This window comes from Heptranchias perlo, chromosome 18, assembly GCF_035084215.1.
Source record: "Heptranchias perlo isolate sHepPer1 chromosome 18, sHepPer1.hap1, whole genome shotgun sequence".
Taxonomy (NCBI): Eukaryota; Metazoa; Chordata; class Chondrichthyes; order Hexanchiformes; family Hexanchidae; genus Heptranchias; species Heptranchias perlo.
This window is the reverse complement of record NC_090342.1, coordinates 5,277,490-5,302,957: the sequence shown is the minus strand read 5'-3', so window position 1 is coordinate 5,302,957 and position 25,468 is coordinate 5,277,490. Positions and strand designations below refer to the sequence as shown.

General features: G+C 45.4%; 1 protein-coding gene across 4 annotated transcripts in view; it reads left to right on the top strand.

The window, feature by feature from the left end:
• Window positions 1-25,468, top strand: part of syt1a (synaptotagmin Ia) — a 345,191-nt gene that overhangs the window by 303,746 nt on the left and 15,977 nt on the right. For all 4 annotated transcript variants that reach the window (XM_067999279.1, XM_067999278.1, XM_067999280.1 and 1 more), the window contains 3 exons: window positions 3,282-3,449; window positions 8,084-8,251; window positions 17,922-18,039. In XM_067999279.1, the coding sequence (XP_067855380.1) occupies window positions 3,282-3,449; window positions 8,084-8,251; window positions 17,922-18,039 (454 nt within the window). The remainder of the gene's footprint in view (window positions 1-3,281; window positions 3,450-8,083; window positions 8,252-17,921; window positions 18,040-25,468) is intronic.

Below are 25,468 nucleotides of genomic sequence, written 5' to 3'. Positions count from 1 at the left end.
AAAAGCTATTGTCCTTAATCGACCAACAAAAACAATAAATTAGGAATGCAGAGAGCACATTGTTTATTTTGAGTAGAGCAAAGATTCTATCCCCGCCCACAAGCATTGACCTTAGAGCTTGTACTAGTGACTGTTTTGCTTAAAGTGCCACTGCTGGCCAAGTAGGCAAGGCTGGTTTCAGGAGGGACGATAGAGAGGCCAGAATCCCCTTCTCAACCGAACAGAGTAAAGGCAAACTAAATAGGCGAGGGGTGCACTTTCACTACGGCCTTAGTTTGGCACCTGTCTCGGCATCAACAGAAAGGCGGCTTTGGAAATCTGCGCCCGAACTACTTTCATCAGAGACTCCCACCCACACTGCTGAAAGGCCTGCCGTGAGAGTGTCCCAGTCCAGTAAATACACTCCCTTAGTCCCTGTGCTTTCCTCGGGAGGATATGGCACAATTGAATGGTTTAGGCTGTTAATTCTATGATTTATATCAATGAGTGTTAATTGTATTCACGTGGTGGGTATCAATTGGGGACTCTCTCCTTTTTATAGGGAGCTTATCTAAGGTGTGGGGTGTGTGTAAGGGGAATGTCTGTGAATAAAGGCTTGGATACAACTAAAGAGCAGGCTCTAGTAATCTATCCTTCACCACACACGGCTATCCAATTATAACACAGGCCTTGCTGCAGAAAGCGAGTGCGTGTTTTAAGCGAAGCAAAGCGGCCTAAATCTGGCCGCCATTCCATAGGTGCACATCGATGGAGCGCCAGAACAGAGAGGCCTGAGCATCATCCCAAATTCATCCTCGGGCCTCTTCGTCATCGTTCAGGCAAGCTCGGTGTGCCAGTCAGGGGGGCCTAACCAATTTCGGCCGGAGCTGAGGCACGTGGGAAAGAGGGGTGGGGGGAGGCGATCCGGGGGAGGGGTGGTGGGGGGGCGAGGGGGGAGAGGTGGTGGAGGGAGGGGTGTGGGAGAGACAAGGAAGGAGGGGTGGGGGGAAGAGATCTGCTGGAGCGTTGGTGGGTGGAGGCGATCTGGGGGAGGGGTGGGGGGAGGCGATCTGGTGGCGGGGTGGTGGGGGAGACAAGGAAGGAGGGGTGGGGGAGGCGATCTGGGGGAGGGGTGGTGGGGGAGGGGGGTGCGGGGTGGGGGAGGGGGGTTGCGGGGTGGTGGGGGGAGGCGATCCAGGGGAGCGGTGGTGGGGGGGTTGCCATTGAGATGGGGTGGTGGGGGCGCGGTGGTGAGGGGGGCGGGGGGAGGTGATCCAGGGGAGGAGTGGTGGGGGGTGCGGTGGTGGGGGAGGGGGGTACGGGGAGGCGATCTAAGGGATGGGTGGTTGGGGGGGGGGGCGAGGGGGAGAGTCTCCACCCTCTGATTCCATAAAAGGCTAAATTTTTGAAAGCTTTGGGGCCTTTCTTTGAGCGGCCTAGCCAGCGGTCCCTTTAAGACCCCCCCTCAAAACCCGGAAATAATAGTCGGAGGCTGCAAAAAAACACAAGCAGCGACTATCATAAACAAATTTACACATCCGGGTCAGGAATTTCAGGCGGCCACCAGGACCGCCTAAAAAAGAACAGGACCCCGACCAATTTAGCAGTGGCCTGAACGCCCGGTGTGGGTCGGTTATCATTGCATCCGCTTTATGCCCAATGTTGAATCTTTGCCTCAAAGTCTTTCCAGCTTTTCCCACTATTTCTTTTTCGATAAGTGCGGATAAACAACGCATTTGATGCCAGAACCGTTATCGAAAGCGTTGCCACAGTCATTAATACTCAAAGAAACTCGGGCATTTGCTCCCACCGGACTTCCCTAAAAGAAGATGCATGTTCCTCACTGTCTGCAGAAACATCCAATAATAATAAGTCAGGGCAGCCTACAGACCTCATCTGTCTCCTGGAACACAACGCAATGTATTAGAATTGGGTTTGAATTAATTTTTCTAAAGTCACTTGCGTTCATGTCGGTCTCGCGGTTTATTAATGAGGTGCATTTGCATCTGAGCATACACCTTCCAGCCGGTTTGCTTCTGGTTTCTACGAAACAGGAAATCTCCATATAGGGTCTGCGCTGCCCCGAGGAGAATATACAGTACACGAGCATGACAAAGCTCCAATTAGTTTAATGTTTAAAAATAGAGTTAAATACCACTTGCAACAGAGTGACTGTTTTTGAGAATGGAGAGTTGAGATACATCGAAGAAGTGAAGCTAATTTTCATGCAAGGTTTTATTTTTTTTTAATGCAAATTGCATACCAAGGAATATTGCTCATTGATTGAATCTGCAGTTATTTTTCCAATGTGAATTGATAGTTAACCTCCGTAGAAAGTAAAATTTGGTTGAATTAGACAGCTGTCACTCAAAATAGCATGACATCAATTAGCACCATATTAGTTTTCTCTTACTACGTAATTACGTTCATGATTTGAATTTTTAAAAATTCATTCATGGGATGTGGGCATCGCTGGCAAGGCCGGCATTTATTGCCCATCCCTCGTTGCCCTTGAGAAGGTGGTGGTGAGCCGACTTCTTGAACCACTGCAGTCCGTGTGGTGAAGGTTCTCCCACAGTGCTGTTAGGAAGGGAGTTCCGGGATTTTGACCCAGCGACGTCAAAATCTAGTTGGTCTGGTTTATTACAGAGTCAGGTTGTTGTCCATTAATCTGTGCCATTGATCAGATTTAAATGCTGAATCCAAGAGGGAACTTTTGATTGAACAACGTGACACTTGTGTTGGTAAAGCCACAGATGGAGTCTGCCCTGTCACCTAGATATTCCCTGAAGGAAAGGCTTTGAACATCATTCCCAGAAATGCTGGATCTCATTTTCCTGCAGTGAGAACAACCGCCTACATTGGCTATCCGTCAAGGCCTCAATTTTAAAATTCTCATCCTCGTGTTCAAATCCCTCTGTTGGCCTCGCCCCTCCCTAGCTCTGGAACTTCCCCCAACCCTACAACCCTCTGAGAACTCGGCATTCCTCCAATTCTCGCTCTTGTGCATCCCCGATTTCCTTCGCCCCACCACTGGCGGCCGTGCCTTCAGCCGTGTAGACCCTAAGCTCTGGAATTCCCTCCTTAAACCTCTCCGCCTCTCCACCTCTCTGCACCTTCAAGACTCTTTGACCAAGCATTTGGTCACCTGTCCTAATGTTTCTTTCTTTGGCGCGGTGTCAATTTTTGTCTGATTATGCTTGAGTAAAGCACCCCGGGACGTTTTTTCTACGTTAAAGCCGCTGTATAATTGCGACTTGTTGCTGTTGTTGAATGCCCTTTCTTTTGTGTCTTACTAACAGCTTATAGTGGGGATTATTCAAGCTGCCGAGCTGCCTGCTCTAGATATGGGAGGGACGTCCGATCCGTACGTGAAGGTCTTTCTGCTGCCCGACAAGAAGAAGAAGTACGAAACAAAGGTCCACCGAAAGACGCTGAATCCAGTTTTCAACGAGTCCTTCATCTTCAAGGTAATGTCTGCCTGCAGGTTTTCAGCGACTCGTGCTGAGATCTGAGTCAACAAGTCAAGTCCACAAGTGGCAATAGCTCTTCAGTATCTTCCCCAAGGGTCCATTCCTTGTGAGTGATACTGGATGGCTAGTGCCAGTGAAATACTTGACCAGCCAATGTACTGCCAACATCAATTAATGAGTAACAGTCAACAGCTGAATTCCCTCCAGCCACCCCTCCCCCATAGAATCATGGAAAGGTTAAAGCACGGAAGGAGGCCATTCTGCCCATCGAGCCTTCGCCGGCTCAATGCAAGAGCAATCCAGCTAGTCCTACTCTTGGCCCTTTCACATAGCCCTGCAAATTTTTTCCTTTCAAGTACTTATCCAGTTCCCTTTTGAAGGCCATGATTGAATCTGCCTCCACCACCCCCTTGGGCAGTGAATTCCAGATCATAACCACTCGCTGTGTGAAAATGTTTTTCCTCATGTCACCTTTGGTTCTTTTGCCAATCACCTTAAATCTATGTCTTCTGGTTCTTGACCCTTCCGCCAATGGGAACAGTTTCTCTCTATCAACTCTGTCTAGACCCTTCATGATTTTGAATACGTCTACCAAATCTCCTCGTAACCGTCTCCATTCCAAGGAGAACAACCCCAGCTTCTCCAGTCTATCCTCATAACTAAAGTCCCTCATCCCTGGAATCAGTCTAGTAAATCTCTTCTGCGCCCTCTCTATAGCCTTCACATCTTTCCTGAAGTGCGGTGCTCAGAACTGGACACAATACTCCAGTTGTGGCCGAACCAGTGTTTTATAAATTTCATCATGACTTCCATACTTTTGTACTCTATGCCTCTTATTTATAAAGCCCAGGATCCCGTATGCATTTTTAGCCACATTCTCAACCTGCCCTGGCACCTTCAACAATTTGTGCACATATACCACCAGATTTCTCTGTTCCTGTACCCCTTTTAGAATTGTGCCCTCTAGTTCATATTGCCTCTCCTCGTTCTTCCTGCCGAAATGTATCATTTCGCACTTTTCTGCATTAAATTTCATCTGTTATGTGTCCGCCCGTTCCACCAGCCTGTCTATATCCTCTTGAAGTCTATCACTATCCTCCTCACTGTTTACTACCCTTCCAAGTTATGTGTCATCTGCAAATTTTGAAATTGTACCCTGTATACCCAAGTTCAAGTCATTAACATATATCAAGAAAATATATCCAGAGATGTTAAGGCCGATTGTATACTTGTCCTCAGGATATGCATTTATTGCCAGTCCAGACAAGGTGGTGGTGGGCCTTCTTCTTGACTGAATACCCACCTCAGAGGGTATTGAGAGTCAATTACATATCATGGGGACTGGAGTCTGGTGTAGGCCAGACAAGAGTTGGCAGGTTCCCTTCCTTGAAGGACATTGATTGGGGTTTTACAACAATCCAATGGTTTTCATGGTCATTTTGTTTCTCCCGGTGCCAGCCCACGAATTACCAGATTTAGTGACAACCTGCCATGCTGGGATTTGAACTCATGATAAGGTGCTTTCTTTTTTTCTGTTTGCCATTTTTTTAAGTCTCACATGTGATAAGAAATAAAGGAATGGGTCATGTAAACTAGACTGAACATATTATACTGTGAAAGCAAAACATTAACTCACAGTCCATGCCCGCACGCAGCAAGACCTGGACAACATCCAGGCTTGGGCTGATAAGTGGCAAGTAACATTCGCGCCAGACAAGTGCCAGGCAATGACCATCTCCAACAAGAGAGAGTCTAACCATCTCCCCTTGACATTCAACGGCATTACCATCGCCAAATCCCCCACCATCAACATCCTGAGGGTTACCATTGGCCAGAATCTTAACTGGACCAGCCACATAAATAATGTGGCTACAAGAGCAGGTCAGAGGCTGGGTATTCTGTGGCTGAGTGACTCACCTCCTGACTTCCCAAAGCCTTTCCACCATCTACAAGGCACAAGTCAGGAGTGTGATGGAATACTCTCCACTTGCCTGGATGAGTGCAGCTCGAACAACACTCAAGAAGCTCGACATCATCCAGGACAAAGCAACCTGCTTGATTAGCACCCCATCCACCACCTTAAACATTCACTCCCTCCACCACTGCGCACCATGGCTGCAGTGTGTACCATCCACAGGATGCACTGCAGCAACTTGCCAAGGCTTCTTCGACAGCACCTCCCAAACTCGCAACCTCAACCACCTAGAAGGACAAGGGCAGCAGGAGCATTGGAACAACACCACCTGCACATTCCCCTCCAAGTCACACACCATCCCAACTTGGAAATATATCACTGTTCCTTCATCGTCGCTGGGTCAAAATCCTGAAACTCCCTACCTAACAGCACTGTGGGAGAACCTTCACCACACGGACTGCAGTGGTTCAAGAAGGCGGCTCTCCACCACCATCTTCTCAAGGGCAATTAGGGATGGGCAATAAATGCTGGCCTCACCAGCGATGCCCACATCCCATGAATGAATAAAAAAAAAGAACATACTCTGCGATGAACAAACAGTGAATGGAGTTGTCCAAGAGAGTTTGACAAACACAATCTGTCACTTCATTTCAGCCAATATTTAAATGTGTTGATTGCTACTAAGAGAACAAACCAACATGAGCAAGTTTGCAATGAGACATATGGCTTAACCCCATGATAAAGATTTTCCAAAAAATATTCTCTCTCTTTATCAAAAGTCTTATTATAAAAAGCTTCATCTCACATGCATTTCCTGTCACACTTCTCTGTCACACTTCAAGTGTTGTACTTACATTTCTGTGTTACACTTCAAGGAAAAAATACAAAGAAATAAAGGCAGTCACTCATTTGTTATAGAATCATACAATGCAAAAGGAGGCCATTAGGCCCATTGTGCCTGTGCTGGCTCTTTGAAAGAGCTATCCAATTAGTCCCACCCCCCTGCTCTTTCCCCATAGCCCTGCAAATTTCTGCTTTTCAACTATATACACAATTCCCTCATGAAAATTATTATTGAATCTGCTTCCACCACCCTTTCAAGCAGTGCATTCCAGATCGTAACAACTCGCTGCATAAAAAAATTCTCCTCATCTCCCCCCCTGGTTCTTTTGCCACTTATCTTAAATCTGTGTCCTCTGGCTACTGACCCTCCCGCCAGTGGAAACAATTTCTACTCTATCAAAACCCCTCCTAATTTTGAATACTTCTATTAAATCTCCCCTTAAACTTCCCTGCTCTAAAAAGAACAATTCCCAGCTTCTCCAGTCTCTCCACATAACTGAAGTCCCTCATCCCTGGTACCATTCTGGTAAATCTCCTCTGCACCCTCTCCAAGGCCTTGACATCCTTCCTAAAATGTGGTGCCCAGAATTGGACACAATACTCCAGCTGAGGTCTAACCAGTGTTTTATAAAGGTTTAGCACAACTTCCTTGCTTTTGTACTCTACGCCTCCAGCTATAAAGAGAACATTTGCCAAGAAATGTAAAGGATTGATTTAGAACTTCTGTGCGGTAGATGGTAGTAGATCTTATCTGAAAGTCAGTGCTTTCGTCCAGATTGCATTGCTAATCAAATTCAGAACAAAATAAGGATAAAATTGCTGTGTCTGGTGAGTTTAATGGTGTTATTTTGTGTTTTGCACAGCAGCAGAGTAAATATTTACTCCCTTATTCCATAATGACAGCGCTGTTGATAATTAGGAGCATTTTAGGGGTCAGATACTCATCCCACGTCAATTATTGCATTATTTTTAATGGAATGTGAGTCAAGACGTGGTTGTATATTACACCAATGGAAAGCAAGGAAAGACAGAGAGAAAAATGTCAAAGGAAAAAAAGCATAATGTCAAGCCTCAGTGTGCAGTAACTCCTACCTATTCAAGCTGTCTGAAACACAAATAATTCCAAGTGAGTTGAGGCTTTGTCACTGCAATTGCTCAAAGTGTCTGTTATTTACAGCCAGAGTTCCCCGGAATAGTAACATCCACCGCCAATGGAACCAATGGGGGGATGGTGGAGGGGGGGTGCTGCAGAGGGGGGAAGCTATCAAATGATAGGTGTGCTGCCATAATGTCGTTACCGACTTCTCGCGAGCCTCAGGAAATACTCCTTCAAGTGATTTTTTTTCGCGAGAAAATCCAATTCATAATTTTTCACTCACTTCCAATTGAACCCAGGTGACAGCCAGGGAGGAAAGAGGGGAATGGATTTGCACAATGCATATAAAGTGAAGCTAGAAAAACACATGAGGGAGAAAGGAACGCACACCTAAAATATTAACCTCAATATTAATGTAAAACTAGGGGCCATAAATATAAGATAGCCACCAACAATTCCAATAGGGAATTCAGGAGAAACTTCTTTATCCAGAGAGTGGTTAGAATGTGGAACTCGCTACCACAAGGAGTAGTTGAGGCGAATAACAGAGATCATTTAAAGGGAAGCTAAATAAACACATGAGGGAGAAAGGAATAGAAGGATATGCTGATAGGGTGAGATGAAGTAGGGAGGGAGGAGGCTCGTGTGGAGCATAAACGCCAGCATGGACCAGTTGGGCCGAATGGCCTGTTTCTGTGCTGTACATTCTCTGTAATGATGTGAATTCTCCTTCCCACTGGGCAGCCGATTTTTTTTTTTTTTCATTTTCTCCTCTAGATTCCGTACTCGGAACTGGGAGGAAAAACTCTGGTGATGGCCGTTTACGACTTCGATCGATTCTCCAAGCACGACGTCATTGGGGAGGCAAAAGTACCGATGAACACGGTGGACTTCGGCCACGTAACTGAGGAGTGGAGGGACCTGCAAGGGGCTGAGAAAGAAGAGGTTAGTGTGTCCCGGGTTTCCTACAGACACAACCACCGCTACAGCCATCATTTCAATTCCTACATCTCCAATCAATCTCTTAAAATTAAGCACATCAACCATTTGTAAACGCTATTTCTCGCTCCCAGCTCTGCTGTTGCACCAGCACATGATCTAGGCTGACACGTCAATGCACTACCGAAGAAGTGCTGTATTGCCAGAGGTGCCGTCTTTCGGAGGAGGCCAGCTCGACAGGATGTAAAAGATCCCGTGGCACTATTTCGAAGAAGAGATGGGGAGTTCTCCCCGGTGTCCTGGTCAACATTCATACCTCAACCAACAGATTAACTGGTCATTATCTCCCCGCTGTTTGTGGAATCTTGCAGCGCGCAAATTGGCTGCTGCGTTTGCCCATAATATGGGGTCGAACCTATTTCAGACGTCCTTTGCCCCTAGAAATTGTTACTTTTTTCACCCGTTTCCCACCCAGAAAACGGGTGCAACGAGGACCAGGTTTCTCTGGGGACAAGAGCATCAAAAATGAGGGGAGTGGATGCTCAAATTGACAGCTGCAGAAGTATTGTGGGTGAACGGAGGGCCATAGGCCAAAGTTGGGAGTTTGAAAGAGCGGTTGTCAGTGACTCAGGGGAGAGTTTTTTTTCGGGGACTGACACAAAGGGAGGTGGGTTTGGAAGTTGGGAAGGGGTTGTGGGCAGTGGGGGATACAAGGAAGCGGTCACAGATTGCCTTGTCTATGAACGGTCATGTGAGTAGAGAGTACATGTGAGTAGAGAGTACATGTGAGTAGAGAGTACATGTGAGTAGAGAGTACATGTGAGTAGAGAGTACATGTGAGATGACAGGTTAAGTGGGGGGGGGGTGTTAATGTGGGTAGGAGAGTTTAAATGGAGAGGTACAGGAGTAGGCCATTCAGCCCCTCGAGCCTATTCCGCCATTCATTGAGAACATGACTGATCTGTATCCTATCTCCATCCACCCAACTTGCCTCCATATCCCTTAATACCCTTGACCAGCAAAAATCTACCGATTTCAAATGAAATGATTAATTGAGCTAGCAGCTACTGCTTTTTGTGGGAGGGAGTTCCACACTTCCACCACCCTTTGTGTGAAGAAGTGTTTCCTCAACTTCTCTCCTGCGAGGGAGAGGTTTAGGGAGGAAAGTGAACTTAGAGGGGAGAAGGCAAGGTGAGTTGAGATGGAGGTTGAAATCATCGAGGATGAGGAGTCGCTCGGTGCAGAGGCTGAGGGAGGAGACGAGCGAGGGTATCACGGGCAGAAACCCGGGGAGGGTCTTGGGCAGGAGGCGACAGAGAGCGAGTATCTTAAAGCAGAGGCGAGAGAGGTGGAACGAGGGAAAGTGCTCGAAGGAGGAGAGACCAAGGTGTGAACATAAGAAATAGGAGCAGGAGTAGGCCATACGGCCCCTCGAGCCTGCTCCGCCATTCATTAAGATCATGGCTGATCTTCTACCTCAACTCCACTTTCCCGCCCGATCTCCATATCCCCGTGTGATTTTGATGATAAGGGCCACACCATCACCGCGGTGGTATAGACGGAGCAGCTGGTGGAAAGCACAGCCAGACGGGGAGGCTTCATTACAGGACAAGTGTCGACTCCCTTCAGCCAAGTTTCAGTCAAAGCCAAGACAGGTGGTCCTTCATGACGAATATTCCGATACTCACTGCTCTGCGGTCAGAGCATGAGTGGAAAATTACCCCGTGGAGCAAGACTTTGAAGCTCGCTGGGTCACTGTACGGAATAAATACAGGTGCAGAGTATTTACACTTTGTTTCTGACAAGCTGCCCGTTTCTTTTTGTTTCGGCAGATGCCAGGTGCCCTCACAGAGACTGACATATGGCAGAGTTGTGTGACTGTGCCTCGTGATGTCAATGGAAGGCTTTGGTCTCGCTGCATATTGTATACAGCTATGTCAGCCTTGGCTCAGTGGGTAGCACTCTCGCCTCTGAGTCAGAAGGTCGTGGGTTTAAGACCCACGCCAGAGACTTAAGCACAAAATCTAGGCTCACACTCCAGTGCAGTACTGAGGGAGTGCTGCAGTGCCAGAAGTGCCGTCTTTCGGATGAGACGTTGAACTGAGGCCCTGTCTGCCCTCTCAGGTGGATGTAAAAGATCCCATGGTATTATTTCAAAGAAGAGCAGGGGAGTTCTCCCCGGCGTCCTGGCCAATATTTATCCCTTAACCAACACCACTAAATAACAGAATATCTGGTCATTATCACATTGCTGTTTGTGGGATCTTGCTGTGTGCAAATTGGCTGCCTCGTTTCCTACGTTACAACAGTGACTACACTCCAAAAGTACTTCATTGGCTGTAAAGCACACCATGGGACATCCTGAGGTCATGAAAGGCGTTATATAAATTAAAGACTTTCTTTCTTTACACGACAACCTCAGTAACTCTGCGGGAGTGAGATTCCAACAGGATATTTAACCAATGGGTGCTCCACAAAATATGACTTTGCAGTTTCATTGTGAATGACTCATTTTCAGCAGTTCAGAGAATTTGCGGTCTGGTGAGGTCCGAGATTTTTTTTATTGACAATTTGCAGAGAGTCCAATGGTGATCACATGATCTTGTTAGTCAGTTCAGTCCCGAGCAGCCTGGTGGGGTGACTAATGTCATTGAGTACAAAAGCAAGGAAGTTACGGTAAACCTTTACTACAACAGCAACAACTTGCATTTATATAGTGTAGTTATTATAGAATCATAGGAAGGTTACAGCATGGAAGGAGGCCATTTGGCCTATCGAGTCCATGCGGGTTCTATGCAAGAGCAACTCAGCAAGTCCCGCTCCCCCGCCCTATCCCCCTAGCACTGCAAATTTTTTACTTTCAAGTACTTATCCAGTTCCCCTTTGAAGGCCATGATTGAATCTGCCTCCACCACCCCCTCTGGCAGCGCATTCCAGATCCTAACCACTCACTGCGTAAAAAAGTTTTTCCTCATGTCACCTTTGGTTCTTTTGCCAATCACCTTAAATCTATGTCCTCTGGTTCTTGACCCTTCCACCAATGGTTTCTCTCTATCTATTCTGTTTAGGCCCTTCATGATTTAAATACCTTTATCAAACCATCTCTGTTCCAAGGGGAACAACCCCAGCTTCTCCAGTCTATCCACGTAACTAAAGTTCCTCATCATAGAATCATAGAAGTTTACAACATGGAAACAGGCCCTTCGTCCCAACATGTCCATGTCGCCCAGTTTATACCACTAAGCTAGTCCCAATTGCCTGCACTTGGCCCATATCCCTCTATACCCATCTTACCCATGTAACTGTCCAAATGCTTTTTAAAAGACAAAATTGTACCCGCCTCTACTACTGCCTCTGGCAGCTCGTTCCAGACACTCACCACCCTTTGAGTGAAAAAATTGCCCCTCTGGACCCTTTTGTATCTCTCCCCTCTCACCTTAAATCTATGCCCCCTCGTTATAGACTCCCCTACCTTTGGGAAAAGATTTTGACTATCTACCTTATCTATGCCCCTCATTATTTTATAGACTTCTATAAGATCACCCCTTAACCTCCTACTCTCCAGGGAAAAAAGTCTCAGTCTATCCAACCTCTCCCTATAAGTCAAACCATCAAGTCCCGGTAGCATCCTAGTAAATCTTTTCTGCACTCTTTCTAGTTTAATAATATCCTTTCTATAATAGGGTGACCAGAACTGTACACAGTATTCCAAGTGTAGCCTTACTAATGTCTTGTACAACTTCAACAAGACATCCCAACTCCTGTATTCAATGTTCTGACCAATGAAACCAAGCATGCTGAATGCCTTCTTCACCACCCTATCCACCTGTGACTCCACTTTCAAGGAGCTATGAATCTGTACTCCTAGATCCCTTTGTTCTATAACTCTCCCCAACGCCCTACCATTAACGGAGTAGGTCCTGGCCCGATTCGATCTACCAAAATGCATCACCTCACATTTATCCAAATTAAACTCCATCTGCCATTCATCGGCCCACTGGCCCAATTTATCAAGATCCCGTTGCAATCCTAGATAACCTTCTTCACTGTCCACGATGCCACCAATCTTGGTGTCATCTGCAAACTTACTAACCATGCCTCCTAAATTCTCATCCATATCATTAATATAAATAACAAATAACAGCAGACCCAGCACCGATCCCTGAGGCACACCGCTGGTCACAGGCCTCCAATTTGAAAAACAACCCTCTACAACCACCCTCTGTCTTCTGTCGTCAATCCAATTTTGTATCCAATTGGCTACCTCACCTTGGATCCCGTGAGATTTAACCTTATGTAACAACCTACCGTGCGGTACCTTGTCAAAGGCTTTGCTAAAGTCCATGTAGACCACGTCTACTGCACAGCCCTCATCTATCTTCTTGGTTACCCCTTCAAAAAACTCAATCAAATTCGTGAGACATGATTTTCCTCTCACGAAACCATGCTGACTGTTCCTAATCAGTCCCTGCCTCTCCAAATGCCTGTAGATCCTGTCTCTCAGAATACCCTCTAACAACTTACCCACTACAGATGTCAAGCTAACCGGTCTGTAGTTCCCAGGCTTTTCCCTGCCGCCCTTCTTAAACAAAGGCACAACATTTGCTACCCTCCAATCTTCAGGCACCTCACCTGTAGCTGTCGATGATTCAAATATCTCTGCTAGGGGACCCGCAATTTCCTCCCTAACCTCCCATAACGTCCTGGGATACATTTCATCAAGTCCCGGAGATTTATCTACCTTGATGCGCATTAAGACTTCCAGCACCTCCCTCTCTGTAATATGTACACTCCTCAAGACATCACTATTTATTTCCCCAAGTTCCCTAACATCCATGCCTTTCTCAACCATAAATACCGATGCGAAATATTCATTTAGGATCTCACCCATCTCTTGTGGTTCCGCATATAGATGACCTTGTTGATCCTTAAGAGGCCCTACTCTCTCCCTAGTTACTCTTTTGCCCTTTATGTATTTGTAGAAGCTCTTTGGATTCTCCTTTGCCTTATCTGCAAAAGCAATCTCATGTCCCCTTTTTGCCCTCCTGATTTCTCTCTTAACTCTACTCCGGCAATCTCTATACTCTTCAAGGGATCCATTTGATCCCAGCTGCCTATGCATGTCATATGCCTCCTTCTTCTTTTTGACTAGGGCCTCAGTCTCCTGAGTCATCCAAGGTTCCCTACTTCTACCAGCCTTGCCCTTCACTTTATAAGGAATGTGCTTACCCTGAACCCTAGTTAACACACTTTTGAAAGCCTCCCACTTACCAGACGTCCCTTTGCCTGCCAACAGACTCTCCCAATCAACTTCTGAAAGTTCCTGTCTAATACCATCAAAATTGGCCTTTCCCCAATTTAGAATTTTAACTTTTGGGCCAGACCTATCATTCTCCATAGCTATCTTAAAACTAATGGAATTATGATCACTGGTCCCAAAGTGATCCCTCACTAACACTTCTGTCACCTGCCCTTCCTTATTTCCCAAGAGGAGGTCAAGTTTTGCCCCCTCTCTAGTCGGGCCATCCACATACTGAACGAGAAATTCCTCCTGAATACACTCAACAAATTTCTCTCCATCCAAGCCCCTAATGCTATGGCTGTCCCAGTCAATGTTGGGAAAGTTAAAGTCCCCTACTATTACCACCCTATTTTTCTTGCCGCTGTCTGTAATCTCCTTACATATTTGCTCCTCAATTTCCCGTTGACTATTTGGGGATCTGTAGTACAATCCTATCAAAGTGATCTCTCCCTTCTTATTTTTCAGTTCTACCCATATAGACTCAGTGGGCGAACCCTCGGATATATCCCCTCTCACTACTGCCGTGATGTTCTCCCTAATCAAGAACGCAACTCCCCCTCCTCTCTTACCTCCTGCCCTATCTTTCCTATAGCATCTGTACCCTGGAACATTGAGCTGCCATCCCTGGAATCATTCTAGTAAATCTTTTCTGCACCCTCTCTAAGGGAGTATAACGTCCCAAGGCGTTTCACAGGAGCGTTATCTGAAAAAATTTTAACACCGAGCCATGTAAACGATATTAAGACAGGTGGCCAATGGTCAAAGAGGTAGATTTTAAGCAGCAACTTAAAGGTGGAGAGAGTGGTGGAGAGGTTTAGGGAGGGAATTCCAGAGTTTAGGGCCTAGACGCCTGAAGGCACAGCCACCAATGGTGGAGCGAATGAAATTGGGGATGTGCAAGAGGCCACAGTTGAAGGAGCACGTAGTTCTTAGAGGGTTGTAGGGCTGGAGGAGGTTACAGAGATAGGGAGGGACGAGGCCATGGAGGGATTTGAACATGAGGATGAGGATTTTAAAATCGAGGCGTTGCCGGATCAGGAACCAATGTAGGTCAGCGAGCACAGAGATGATGGGTGAGCAGGACCTGGTGCGAGTTATGATAAATCACTGGTTAGGCTTCAGCTGGAGCACTGTGTTCAGTTCTGGGCATCACACTTTAGGGAGGATGTCAAGGCCATGATGAAGATGCAGAGGACATTTAGCAGAATCTGACACTGAGACCAGTCAGACACCTGGTTCAGGTTTTTAGAGCAATAAATGCCGGCCTCGCCAGCGACGCCCACATCCCATGAACGAATAATTATAAAAACAGTCGGGTGTAAAGCCTGTGACCTTAGTGCCAATGCAATGGATTGAAACCTTTTCCCGATCCTGTACAGTCCTGTGTTGCCGAGGGTGTTGGAACGTGTCGTTGGGTTAGTTAAGTACATCTAGTGATGAATCATGGGCAGGCATGGCCCCTGGGAGCTAGCTTTATATCAGGGAGTTGGTGGAATTTCACAGAGTTTGTCCTGAAACTGGTCACAGCTTTTTTTTTTGCATTCTCCAGAGGTTACTATTATTCCTGATCGGAAAGGCAGTGCACAAGTTCCATAAACTACTTAATAAGTTGAGAGAAGCATGATTGGACCTTTCTTGCCCTTCTTTTATATCTGTATGTAAATACGGTGCTGTTGTGATATAATCCATTGACAGTAATATAAAGGTAAATCTACTTACTTGTTTTTTTTGTTCTATTATTAATGAACCTCTCAGACTGAATTTCATTTTGCATTTTTACAATCACTCTGTTCAATCACTCAAAGGTATCCTGACAGGATATAGTTCAGATGACATTCTTGTTGTCACAGGTAGTATTATTAGCATACATCTATGACAAAAATTAATTTTGTTTCATGCAAGAGCTTGCACAAGCCTGCGTGACATTGAGAAATATTAACAGGCCGAGGCCAAAATGAGCCAAGTGACAAAATCGAATGAGATGGGACCATTGGAGCATAGCAACAGACCGCAGGCAATTCAAGGAGAGAGAGAGAGAGAGAGGGAGGTAGAGAGAGAAGATGAGAGAGAGAGAGGAAGAGAGAGAAAGAGAAAGATAGAGAGAGGGAAAGAGAAAGAGAGAGGGAGAGGGAAAGATAGAGAGAAAGAGAGAGAGATTGAAAAAGAGAGAAAGACAGAGCGAGACAGAAGGAAAGAGGGAGGAAAAGAAAGAGAAAGACAGAGAGTCAGGGAGAGAGAAAGAGAGATTGATTCAGAGAGAGAGAGAGAGAGAGAGACAGAGAGAAAGAGAGAGAAAAAAAGCTAGAACATGGTGTGGAAGGATTAATGGCCAGAAATAGGGAAATGCTTGTGCATTGACGGACTGTCCTGTTGTAAGAGGACTGGTGTTTGCCTTGAGGGAGCTTCATGCAAAGGTCCAGCTTGGTACCTCCAGGGCTGATGACTGGTTAGCATTAAATTCAGATTTTCCAGCTTTTTCATTATTAATTCTCGGGATGTCAGTGTCGCTGGCAAGGCCGGCATTTATTGCCCATCCCTAGTTACTCAGGTTTGGTACAACTGAGTAGGTTGCAAGGCCACTTTAGAGGGCAGTTAAGAGTCAACCAATTTGGTGTGGGACTGGAGTCACATATAGACCAGACCGAGTAAGGACGGCAGGTTTCCTTCCCTAAAGGACATTACGACAATGCAATAGCTTAATGGTCACTTTTTTACTGATACCAGATTTTTATTTCCAGATTTGTTTTAACTGAATTCAACATCTCAAATTGCCACGGTGGGATTTGAACTTGTGTTCTCTAGATTATTAGTCCAGGTCTCTGGATTACTTGTCCAGTAACATTATCACTACACTACTGTACCCTATCTTATGTTAGAACAACACTAACCTGATACTGTAAGGAAGAACTTGCATTTATATAGCGCCTTGTCACATCCTCAGGGCATCCCAAAGATTTTCACAGGAAATAAATTACTTTTGAAATACAGTCAAGCACATAGAAACATAGAAGCATAGAAAATAGGAGCAGGAGTAGGCCATTCGGCCCTTCGAGCCTGCTCCGCCATTCAATATGATCATGGCTGATCCTCTATCTCAATACCATATTCCCGCTCTCTCCCCATACCCCTTGATGCCTTTTGTGTCTAGAAATCTATCTAGCTCCTTCTTAAATATATTCTTAAATATACACAGCAGCCAATTTGTACACAGCAAGGCCTGACAAACAGCAAATGATTGAAGGGGGATGAATGTTGGCCAGGAGAACCCCCTGCTCGTCTTTAAAGAGCACCATGGGTTCTTTTACATCCTGAAACATGCACACGGGGGCCTTGGTTTAACCTCTCATCCAAAAGACGACACCTCTGATAAAACAGTATTCCCTCAGTGCAGCACTAGAGTGTCAGTGTACTACCCACTGAGCCAAACAGACACTTCACTTCAAATACAGCCATTCCATATATGTACATTTTCTATCAGAATTATATGCATGAATTTCTGTAATAATAAAAAAAAAGAAAGAACTTGCATTTATCTAGCACTTTTCGTGACCTCAGGACGTCCCAAAGTGCTTTACAGCCAATTAAGTACTTTTGAAGTGTAGTCACTGTTGTAATGTAGGAAACGTGGCAGACAATTTGCACACAGCAAGATCCCACAAACAGCAATGAGATAAATAACTTTTAGCGATGTTGGTTGAGGGATAAATGTTGACCAGGACAACTCCCCTGCTCTTCTTCAAAAACAGTGCCATGGGATCGTTTATGTCCACCCGAGAGGGCAGACAGAGTCTCAGTTTAACATCTCATCTGAAAGACAGCACCTCCGACAGTGCAGCACTCCCTCAGTACTGCACTGGGAACATCAGCCTGGATTAAAAACAGAAAATGCTGGAAAAGCTCAGTAAGTGAGGCAGCACCTGTGAAGAATGAAACAGAGTTAATGTTTCAGTTCGAAGACCTTTTGTCAGAAATGGAAGATATTATTATGTGCTTATGTCTCTGGAGTGGGACTTGAACCCACAACCTTCTGACTCAGAGGCGAGAGTGCTACCCGCCAACGGCAATGGTGGAGCGATAAAAATCAGGGATGCGCAAGAGGCCAGTATTCGAGGAGCGCAGCGATCTCAGAGGTTCATAGGGCTGGAGGAGGTTACAGAGATAGGGAGGGGTGAGGCCATGGCGGGATTTGAAAACAAGGATGAGAATTTTAAGATCGAGGTGTTGCCGGACCGGGAGCCGATGTAGGTCAGCGAGCACAGGGGGTGACGGGTGAACGGGACTTGGTGCAATTGTCACAATTGAGCAATCAAATCGATCTGACATTTATTAATCTGATTCTAAAATCTACGTCTGCCCGTTCATTTGCGTTCACAGCAGGAGAAGCTGGGCGACATTTGTTTTTCTCTCCGCTATGTGCCGACTGCTGGCAAATTGACTGTCGTCATTCTGGAGGCAAAGAACCTGAAGAAAATGGATGTGGGCGGTTTATCAGGTAGGCGGCAATATGCGGCATTATTTTTTTTAAGCTGAAACATCAAAATCTGATATGGCACAGCACTGTAACCTTTAATGTGATTACTCCTGGCTGGAAGAGATAAAGGAAGGGCTTAAAAGAAGTTATAACTATCAAGAAAGACTGAACAGGCTGGAGTTGAATTGAACAGCAGAGAAGTTATGTTAAACTTGTATAGAATGTGGGTTAGGCCACACTTGGAGTATTGTGAACAGCACTGGAAATGGTGCAAAAAAAATTTTGCAAGGATGATACCAGAACTGAGAGCTTAAAACTATCAGGAAAGATTGTACAGGCTGGGGCGCTCTTCTCTAGAAAAGAGAAGGCTGATGGGGGTGACCTGACAGAGCTTTTTAAAATTATGAAGGGTTTTGATAGGGTGGACATAGAGAAGATGTTTCCACTTGTTGGGGAGACCACAACTAGGGGCCATAAATATAAGATAGTTAATAACAAATCCAATGAGGAATTCAGGAGAAACTTCTTTACCAGAGAGTGGTTAGAATGTGGAACTCACTACCACAAGGAGTAGTTGAGGCGAATAACATAGATGCATTTAAGGGGAAGCTGGATAAACACATCAGGGAGAAAGGAATAACAGGATATGTTGATAGAGTTAGATGAAGTAAGGTGGGAGGAAGCTCGTGTCGGGTATCATCCTAGTAAATCTTTTTTGCACCTCCTCCAGTGCCTCTATATCCTTTTCATAATATGGAGACCAGAACAGTTCACAGTACTCCAAATGTGGTCTAACCAAGGTTCTAGAGAAAATGTTTCCAATGTTTCCACGTGTGGGGAAGTAATTCTGCGTAACACTCCAGCTTTTATATGAGAGGCTTCTATTAAAGACAGTTGACAGGACGCACTTAAGAAGGAATATGCTGCCACTAAGATAAACTCTTCCTCCTGTGGTCCATTGCCGGGTGAGATTAATTGCATTCTAAAGGGTGCCTTGGTCTTTTTGAGATCTGAATCCTCTATTCTCCAAGAAGCTCACAAGGCCCCCTTGATGGTGCACAGATTCTGTGAGAACTGAGTACCTCGGCTTTATGGTTTGCAACCCAGTAATGGTAAACTCTCGAGGCTGGGCCACCCATATGGAAAAGGAACTTCACTCCAGCTGTTCAGTAACTAATGGTTTCATGGTAATGTACCACTGGAGTAAATGTGCTGAGTCGCTGGTGGAAAAAAATGTTTACTGTTTTTTATTTGAAATATTTCTTGACGGATGGTCTAATCGAGGTGCTTAAAATGATAAAGGGATTTCATGGGGTAGAAAAAGATAACCTATTTGCCCTGGTGGGGGAATCCGGAATACGAGGGCATGATCTTAAAATTAGAGCTAGACCATTCAGGAGTGAAGTCACTCACGGGTGGTGGAAATCTGGAACTCACTCCCCCAAAAAGACTGTGGATGTTGCAGGTCAATTGAAACTTTCAGAGCTGAGATGGATAGATTGTTGTTAGGTTAAGGGATTGAGGGATATGGAGCAAAGGCGGGTAATTGGGGTTGACGTTCAGATCAACCATGATCTAATTGATCTAATCCCAGGCTACTGTGTGAGGCAAAGGAGGAGATTGCGGGGGCTCTGACACATATATTCAGAACCTCTCTGGCCACAGGGGATGTGCCAGAGGACTGGAGAACCGCTAATGTAATACCATTATTCAAGAAGGGGAGTAGGGAAAAACCGGGGAACTACAGGCCAGTGAGCCTAACATCAGTGGTAGGAAAATTATTGGAAAAAATTCTGAAGGACAAAATTAGTCTCCACTTGGAGAAGCAAGGATTAATCAGGGATAGTCAACATGGTTTTGTCAAGGGAAGATCATGTCTGACTAATTTGATTGAATTTTTTGAGGGGGTGACTAAGTGTGTGGATGAGGGTAACGCAGTGGATGTGGTATACATGGATTTCAGTAAGGCCTTCGATAAAGTCCCCCACAGGAGACTGGTCAAGAAGGTACGAGCCCATGGAATCCAGGGTGCCTTGGCACTTTGGATACAAAACTGGCTTAGTGGCAGAAGGCAGAGGGTGATGGTCGAAGGTTGTTTTTGTGACTGGAAGCCTGTGGCCAGTGGGGTACCACAGGGATCGGTGCTGGGTCCCTTGCTGTTTGTGGTCTACATTAATGACTTGGATATGAATGTAAAAGTAAAAGGTATGATCAGTAAGTTCGCTGATGATACAAAGATTGGTAGGGTGGTAAATAGCGAGGAGGATAGCCTCAGTCTGCAGGACGATATAGATGGGTTGGTCAGATGGGCGGAACAGTGGCAAATGGAATTTAACCTGGAAAAGTGCGAGGTGATGCACTTTGGAGGGACTAACAAGGCAAGGGAATACACAATGAATGGGAGGACCCTAGGCAAGACAGAGGGTCAGAGGGATCTTGTTGTGCAAGTTCACAGATCCCTGAAGGCGGCGGAACAGGTAGATAAGGTGGTTAAGAAGGCATATGGGATACTTGCCTTTATTAGCCGAGGCATAGAATATAAGAGCAAGGAGGTTATGATGGAGCTGTATAAAACACTGGTTAGGCCACAGCTGGAGTACTGTGTGCAGTTCTGGTCGCCACACTACAGGAAGGATGTGATCGCTTTGGAGAGGGTGCAGAGGAGATTCACCAGGATGTTACCAGGGCTGGAGTGCTTCAGCTATGAAGAGAGACTGGGAAGATTGGGTTTGTTTTCCTTGGAGCAGAGGAGGCTGAGGGGGGACATGATTGAGGTGTACAAAATTATGAGGGGCACAGATAGGATGGATACTAAGGAGCTTTTTCCCTTCGTTGAGGGTTCTATAACAAGGGGACATAGATTCAAGGTAAAAGGCGGGAGGTTTAGAGGGGATTTGAGAAAGAACTTTTTCACCCAGAGGGTGGTTGGAGTCTGGAACTCACTGCCTGAAAGGGTTGTGGAGGCAGGAGCCCTCACAACATTCAAGAAGCATTTGGATGAGCACTTGAAATGCCATAGCATACAAGGCTACGGACCAAATGCTGGAATATGGGATTAGAGTAGACAGGGCTGATGGCCGGCGCGGACACGATGGGCCGAAGGGCCTCTATCCGTGCTGTATAACTCTATGACTCTATAATTGAATGGGGGAACAAGCTCAAGGGGCTGAATGGCCTCCTCCTGTTCCTAGGATCTGAGTGATGCTGGCCCATCCCTGGTTGCCCTGAAGGCATGAAAAGTCAACAACACAGTGTGGAACAGAAGTCACATTTAGGCCAGAGCAGGTACGAGTGGCAGGTCACATTACCTGAAGGACAATAGTGAACCAGCTTTCATGCTCACTCGTTTCTAGTTTCATAACTTTGCATGGTGGATATCTAATGCTGAGCAGTAAATCTGTATCACTATATATTAATATATTTCTGTGTAACCATTGGCTCAGTGGGTAGTACTCTTACCTCTGAGTCAGAAGGTTATGGGTTCAAGTCCCAATTCCAGAGACTTGAGCCCATAATCTAGGCTGACACGCCCAGTGCAGTATCGAGGGAGTGCTGCACTGTCGGAGGTGTCTTTGGAATGAGATGTTAAACCAAGGCCCCACTTGCCCTCTCAGGTGGACGTAAAAGTTCGCATGGCACTATTTCAAAGAAAAGCAGGGGAGTTCTCCCCAGTGCCCTGGGCCAATATTTATCTCTAAATCAACACCACTAAAAAAACAGATGAGCTGGTCATTATCACATTGCTGTTTGTGGGAGCTTGCTGTGCGCAAATTGGCTGCTGTGTTTCCTACATTACAACAATGATTACACTTCTAAAGTACTTCATTGGCTGTAAAGCTCTTTGGGATGTCCTAAGGCTGTGAAAGGCGCTATATGAATGCAAGTTCTTTCTTTACGATTAAGAATCTTGCATTGAGATGCATTTCTTGTCCCTAAACCTTACTTACTGTTGATATGATTTTCTTCACCAAACTCTACTGACCCCCAATGCATTGAACTCAAAATGTTAACTTACCCTTTTGCATACATCTTCAGCCAATACTCCTAAATCCTCTACTCCTCAGTTTGTGTCTCTCCTAAGTCCTCTACGGTTCAATCTGTTTCTCTCAAGTCCTCTAAAGCTCAGTCTGTTTCTCTTAAGTCTTCTAAAGCTCAGACTGACTATCAACTAAGTCCTCTAAAGCTCAGTCTGTTTCTCTTAAGTCTTCTAAAGCTCAGTCTGCTTCTCTCTTATGTCCGCTAAAGCTCAGTCTGTTTCTGTCTTACGTCCTCTAAAGCTCAGTCTTTTTCTGTCTTACGTCCTCTAAAGCTCAGTCTGTTTCTGTCTTACGTCCTCAAAAGCTCAGTCTTTTTCTGTCTTACGTCCTCTAAAGCTCAGTCTTTTTCTGTCTTACGTCCTCTAAAGCTCAGTCTCTTTCTCTCTTGCGTCCTCTAAAGCTCAGTCTGTCTCTTTCCTCTGTGAAGTTCCCTGGAACATTCTCTTAAGTTGAAGCATAAGTTGTGTCTCCCGGCAGTCGCACCTTTTACCAAAGTGTGCAGCTTACTTGGATCAAACTTTGTTAATCCCCTCACGAGCTTGAGAACTTCAATTTGGTCATCTGAAAATCTCTTTTCAAAAAAAAAACCCAAGCTACCTGGACTAATCTTGGTTGCTTACCCCCATGCCCTCTGAAGGGCAGTGAAATCCTTAAATATACTCAAAAATGTGTGTTCAGACTATGTCGGAAAATAATCTTTTATCAGTCAAAACCACATTAAGTGAAAGTATTTCATAAAAACCGACTGCGCCCCTTGGCGTTGCTCATGGTTTACCCAAGGGCACTGTTGTGGTGCTTGGCTAAGGTGGAGCTGTGTTTAGCCTGGCCTGTCCCTTTAAGATCAGTGCCCAACCACTTCCTGTAGGGAAGTGGTCCGGAGAGGTATGCTCTGAGGTCAATTCGAGGTTAACTGAGGAAACCAATTCTGCAGATTGAAAACTGCCTGGTCCTGAGTCCTGGGGCCCAAGTCAGAAAACCCAGCAGGAAGTGACAGATTTTCTTTCTCTTTTTTGAAATACTTTTGACATTTTGAAGTGTGAAGGACCTACACCAGACACAGGACTGTATAGAGACCTCCCTTGGCATTGCACATGATTAAGCAGGGGTGTTATCAATAGCATTGAGAAAAGCATGATAGGAACTAAGTGTGAAACTTACAGACAGTACGCCTTACTTTTAATATATGATAGATAGATCGATAGATAGATAGATAAATAGATAGAGAGACAGGTAAGAACAAACAGGCCCTATTGAGTACAGAACCATCGGGTTATGGCACAGTGTGGGAAGTTAATTTTTTTTATCTTACATAATTGTGTGAGGTGCAGGAATGTTATCATAATTTTTAAATGTTTATCAGGCCTCGCTGGGTGATGAGGTTGGTTGACTCAAACTGTGAGCTCTGCCAGATTTCATTCCAGACGTCCGTCTAGTCCTGTGATCTATAGTGTTAAAGTTATTTAACAGCACACTGATTGCATGCCATATTTTTAACTCCCCCCTTAAAGGTGGTATCATTGGGAGAGGGGTGGTGAGAAAACAGCAGTCTCTGTCAATACAAAAACATTGGCTCCCGGCCCGGCAATGCCTCGATTTTAAAATTCTCATCCTTGTTTTCAAATCCCTCCGTGGCCTCGCCCCTCCCTATCTCTGTAACCCCCTCCAGCTCTACAACCCTCCGAGATCTCTGCGCTCCTCCGATTCTGGCCTCTTGCGCATCCCTTGATTCCCATCGCTCCACCATTGGCGGCCGTGCCTTCAGCTGCCTCGGCCCTAAGCTCTGAAATTCCCTCCCTAAACCTGTCCGCCTCTCAACCTCTCTCTCCTCCTTTAAGACACTCCTTAAAATCTACCTCTTTGACCAAGCTTTTGGTCACCTGACCCAATATCTCCTTTTGTGGCTCGGTGTCAAATTTTGTTTGCTAATCGCTCCTGTGACGCGCCTTGGGACGTTTTACTACATTAAAGGTGCTAAATAAATGCAAGTTGTTGTACATTTAAGAATGTTTTTTGGATGATACATCAACTTTTGCACTGACTATTTAAATTGAATATTTACCCCATGGTGCTTTTTTCATTCGTTCATGGGATGTGGGTATTAGTCCTGATTTAGCTGTATGACCTTATTTTAGCAGCAACTAATCAAAAGATTTTTTTGAGCCATAGCATTTAGAATGACACACTTCATCACCGTAAACAAATAAAACGCCTCCTCAGCCTTACTAGAAAAACAAGGGGAAAACATTCCCCATCGCAAATCAAAATATAACTTGCAGCATCAATTTGGAATGGTTTAATCATAGGTCTTCATATTTTAACGAGGGAATATTCCTGATTAATACTACTCAGTAACAAGATTAGCAAAATATGAATTCTCTTGTTAATGGGTTCTACACAGTAAGCTGGATCGACCCAGAGAGAAGCAATCAACAATCAACGTACATCTTCATCACAGAACTGAGAGGATATACTTATCAGGAAAGGCAGAACAAGCTGGGGCTCTTCTCTCTAGAAAAGAGAAGGCTGAGGGGTGACCTGATAGAGGTCTTTAAGATAATGAAAGGGTTTGATAGGGTAGACGTAGAGAAGATGTTTCCACTTGTGGGGGAGACCAGAACTCGGGGCCATAAATATAAGATAGACACTAATAAATCCAATAGGGAATTCAGGAGAAACTTCTTTATCCAGAAAGTGGTCAGAATGTGGAACTCGCTACCACAAGGAGTAGTTGAGGCAAACAGCCTAGATGCATTTAAGGGGAAGCTAGATAAACACATGAGGGAGAAAGGAATTGAAGGATATGTTGATAGGGTTAGATGAAGTCGAGTGGGAAGAGGCTCATGTGGAGCATAAACGCCGACAGAGACCAGTTGGGCCAGATGGCCTGTTTCTGTGCTGTAACTCTATTTAACAAAATTTTTATTAATCCCATTATGTGCTTCAACTGGAGAGACCATGAGCCGTGACTCAATGTAAATCACACTAAAAATCAAATCTTTTTTCTGTTGACACACTCAGTATTACATTTCTCTTCCACTGAGAAGAAGTAAGCTCTTTAATTCCACATTTGGTGTTAGTCATGGCTCAGTGGGTGGCACTCTCCCCTCAGAGTCAGAAAGTCATGGGTTCAAGTCCCCACTTCAGGGACTTGAGCACAAATTCTAGGCTGAAACTTCAGAGGGAGCACTGCGCTGTCGGAGGTGCCATCTTTCGGATGAGACGTTAAGCTGAGGACCTTTTGCCAACAATCCCAGCTTCTCCAGTCTCTCCACAAACTGAAGTCCCTCATCCCTGGTACCATTCTAGTAAATCTCTTTTTTTATTCGTTCATGGGATGTGGCGAGGCCAGCATTTACTGCCCATCCCTAATTGCCCTTGAGAAGGTGGTGGTGAGCCGCCTTCTTGAACCGCTG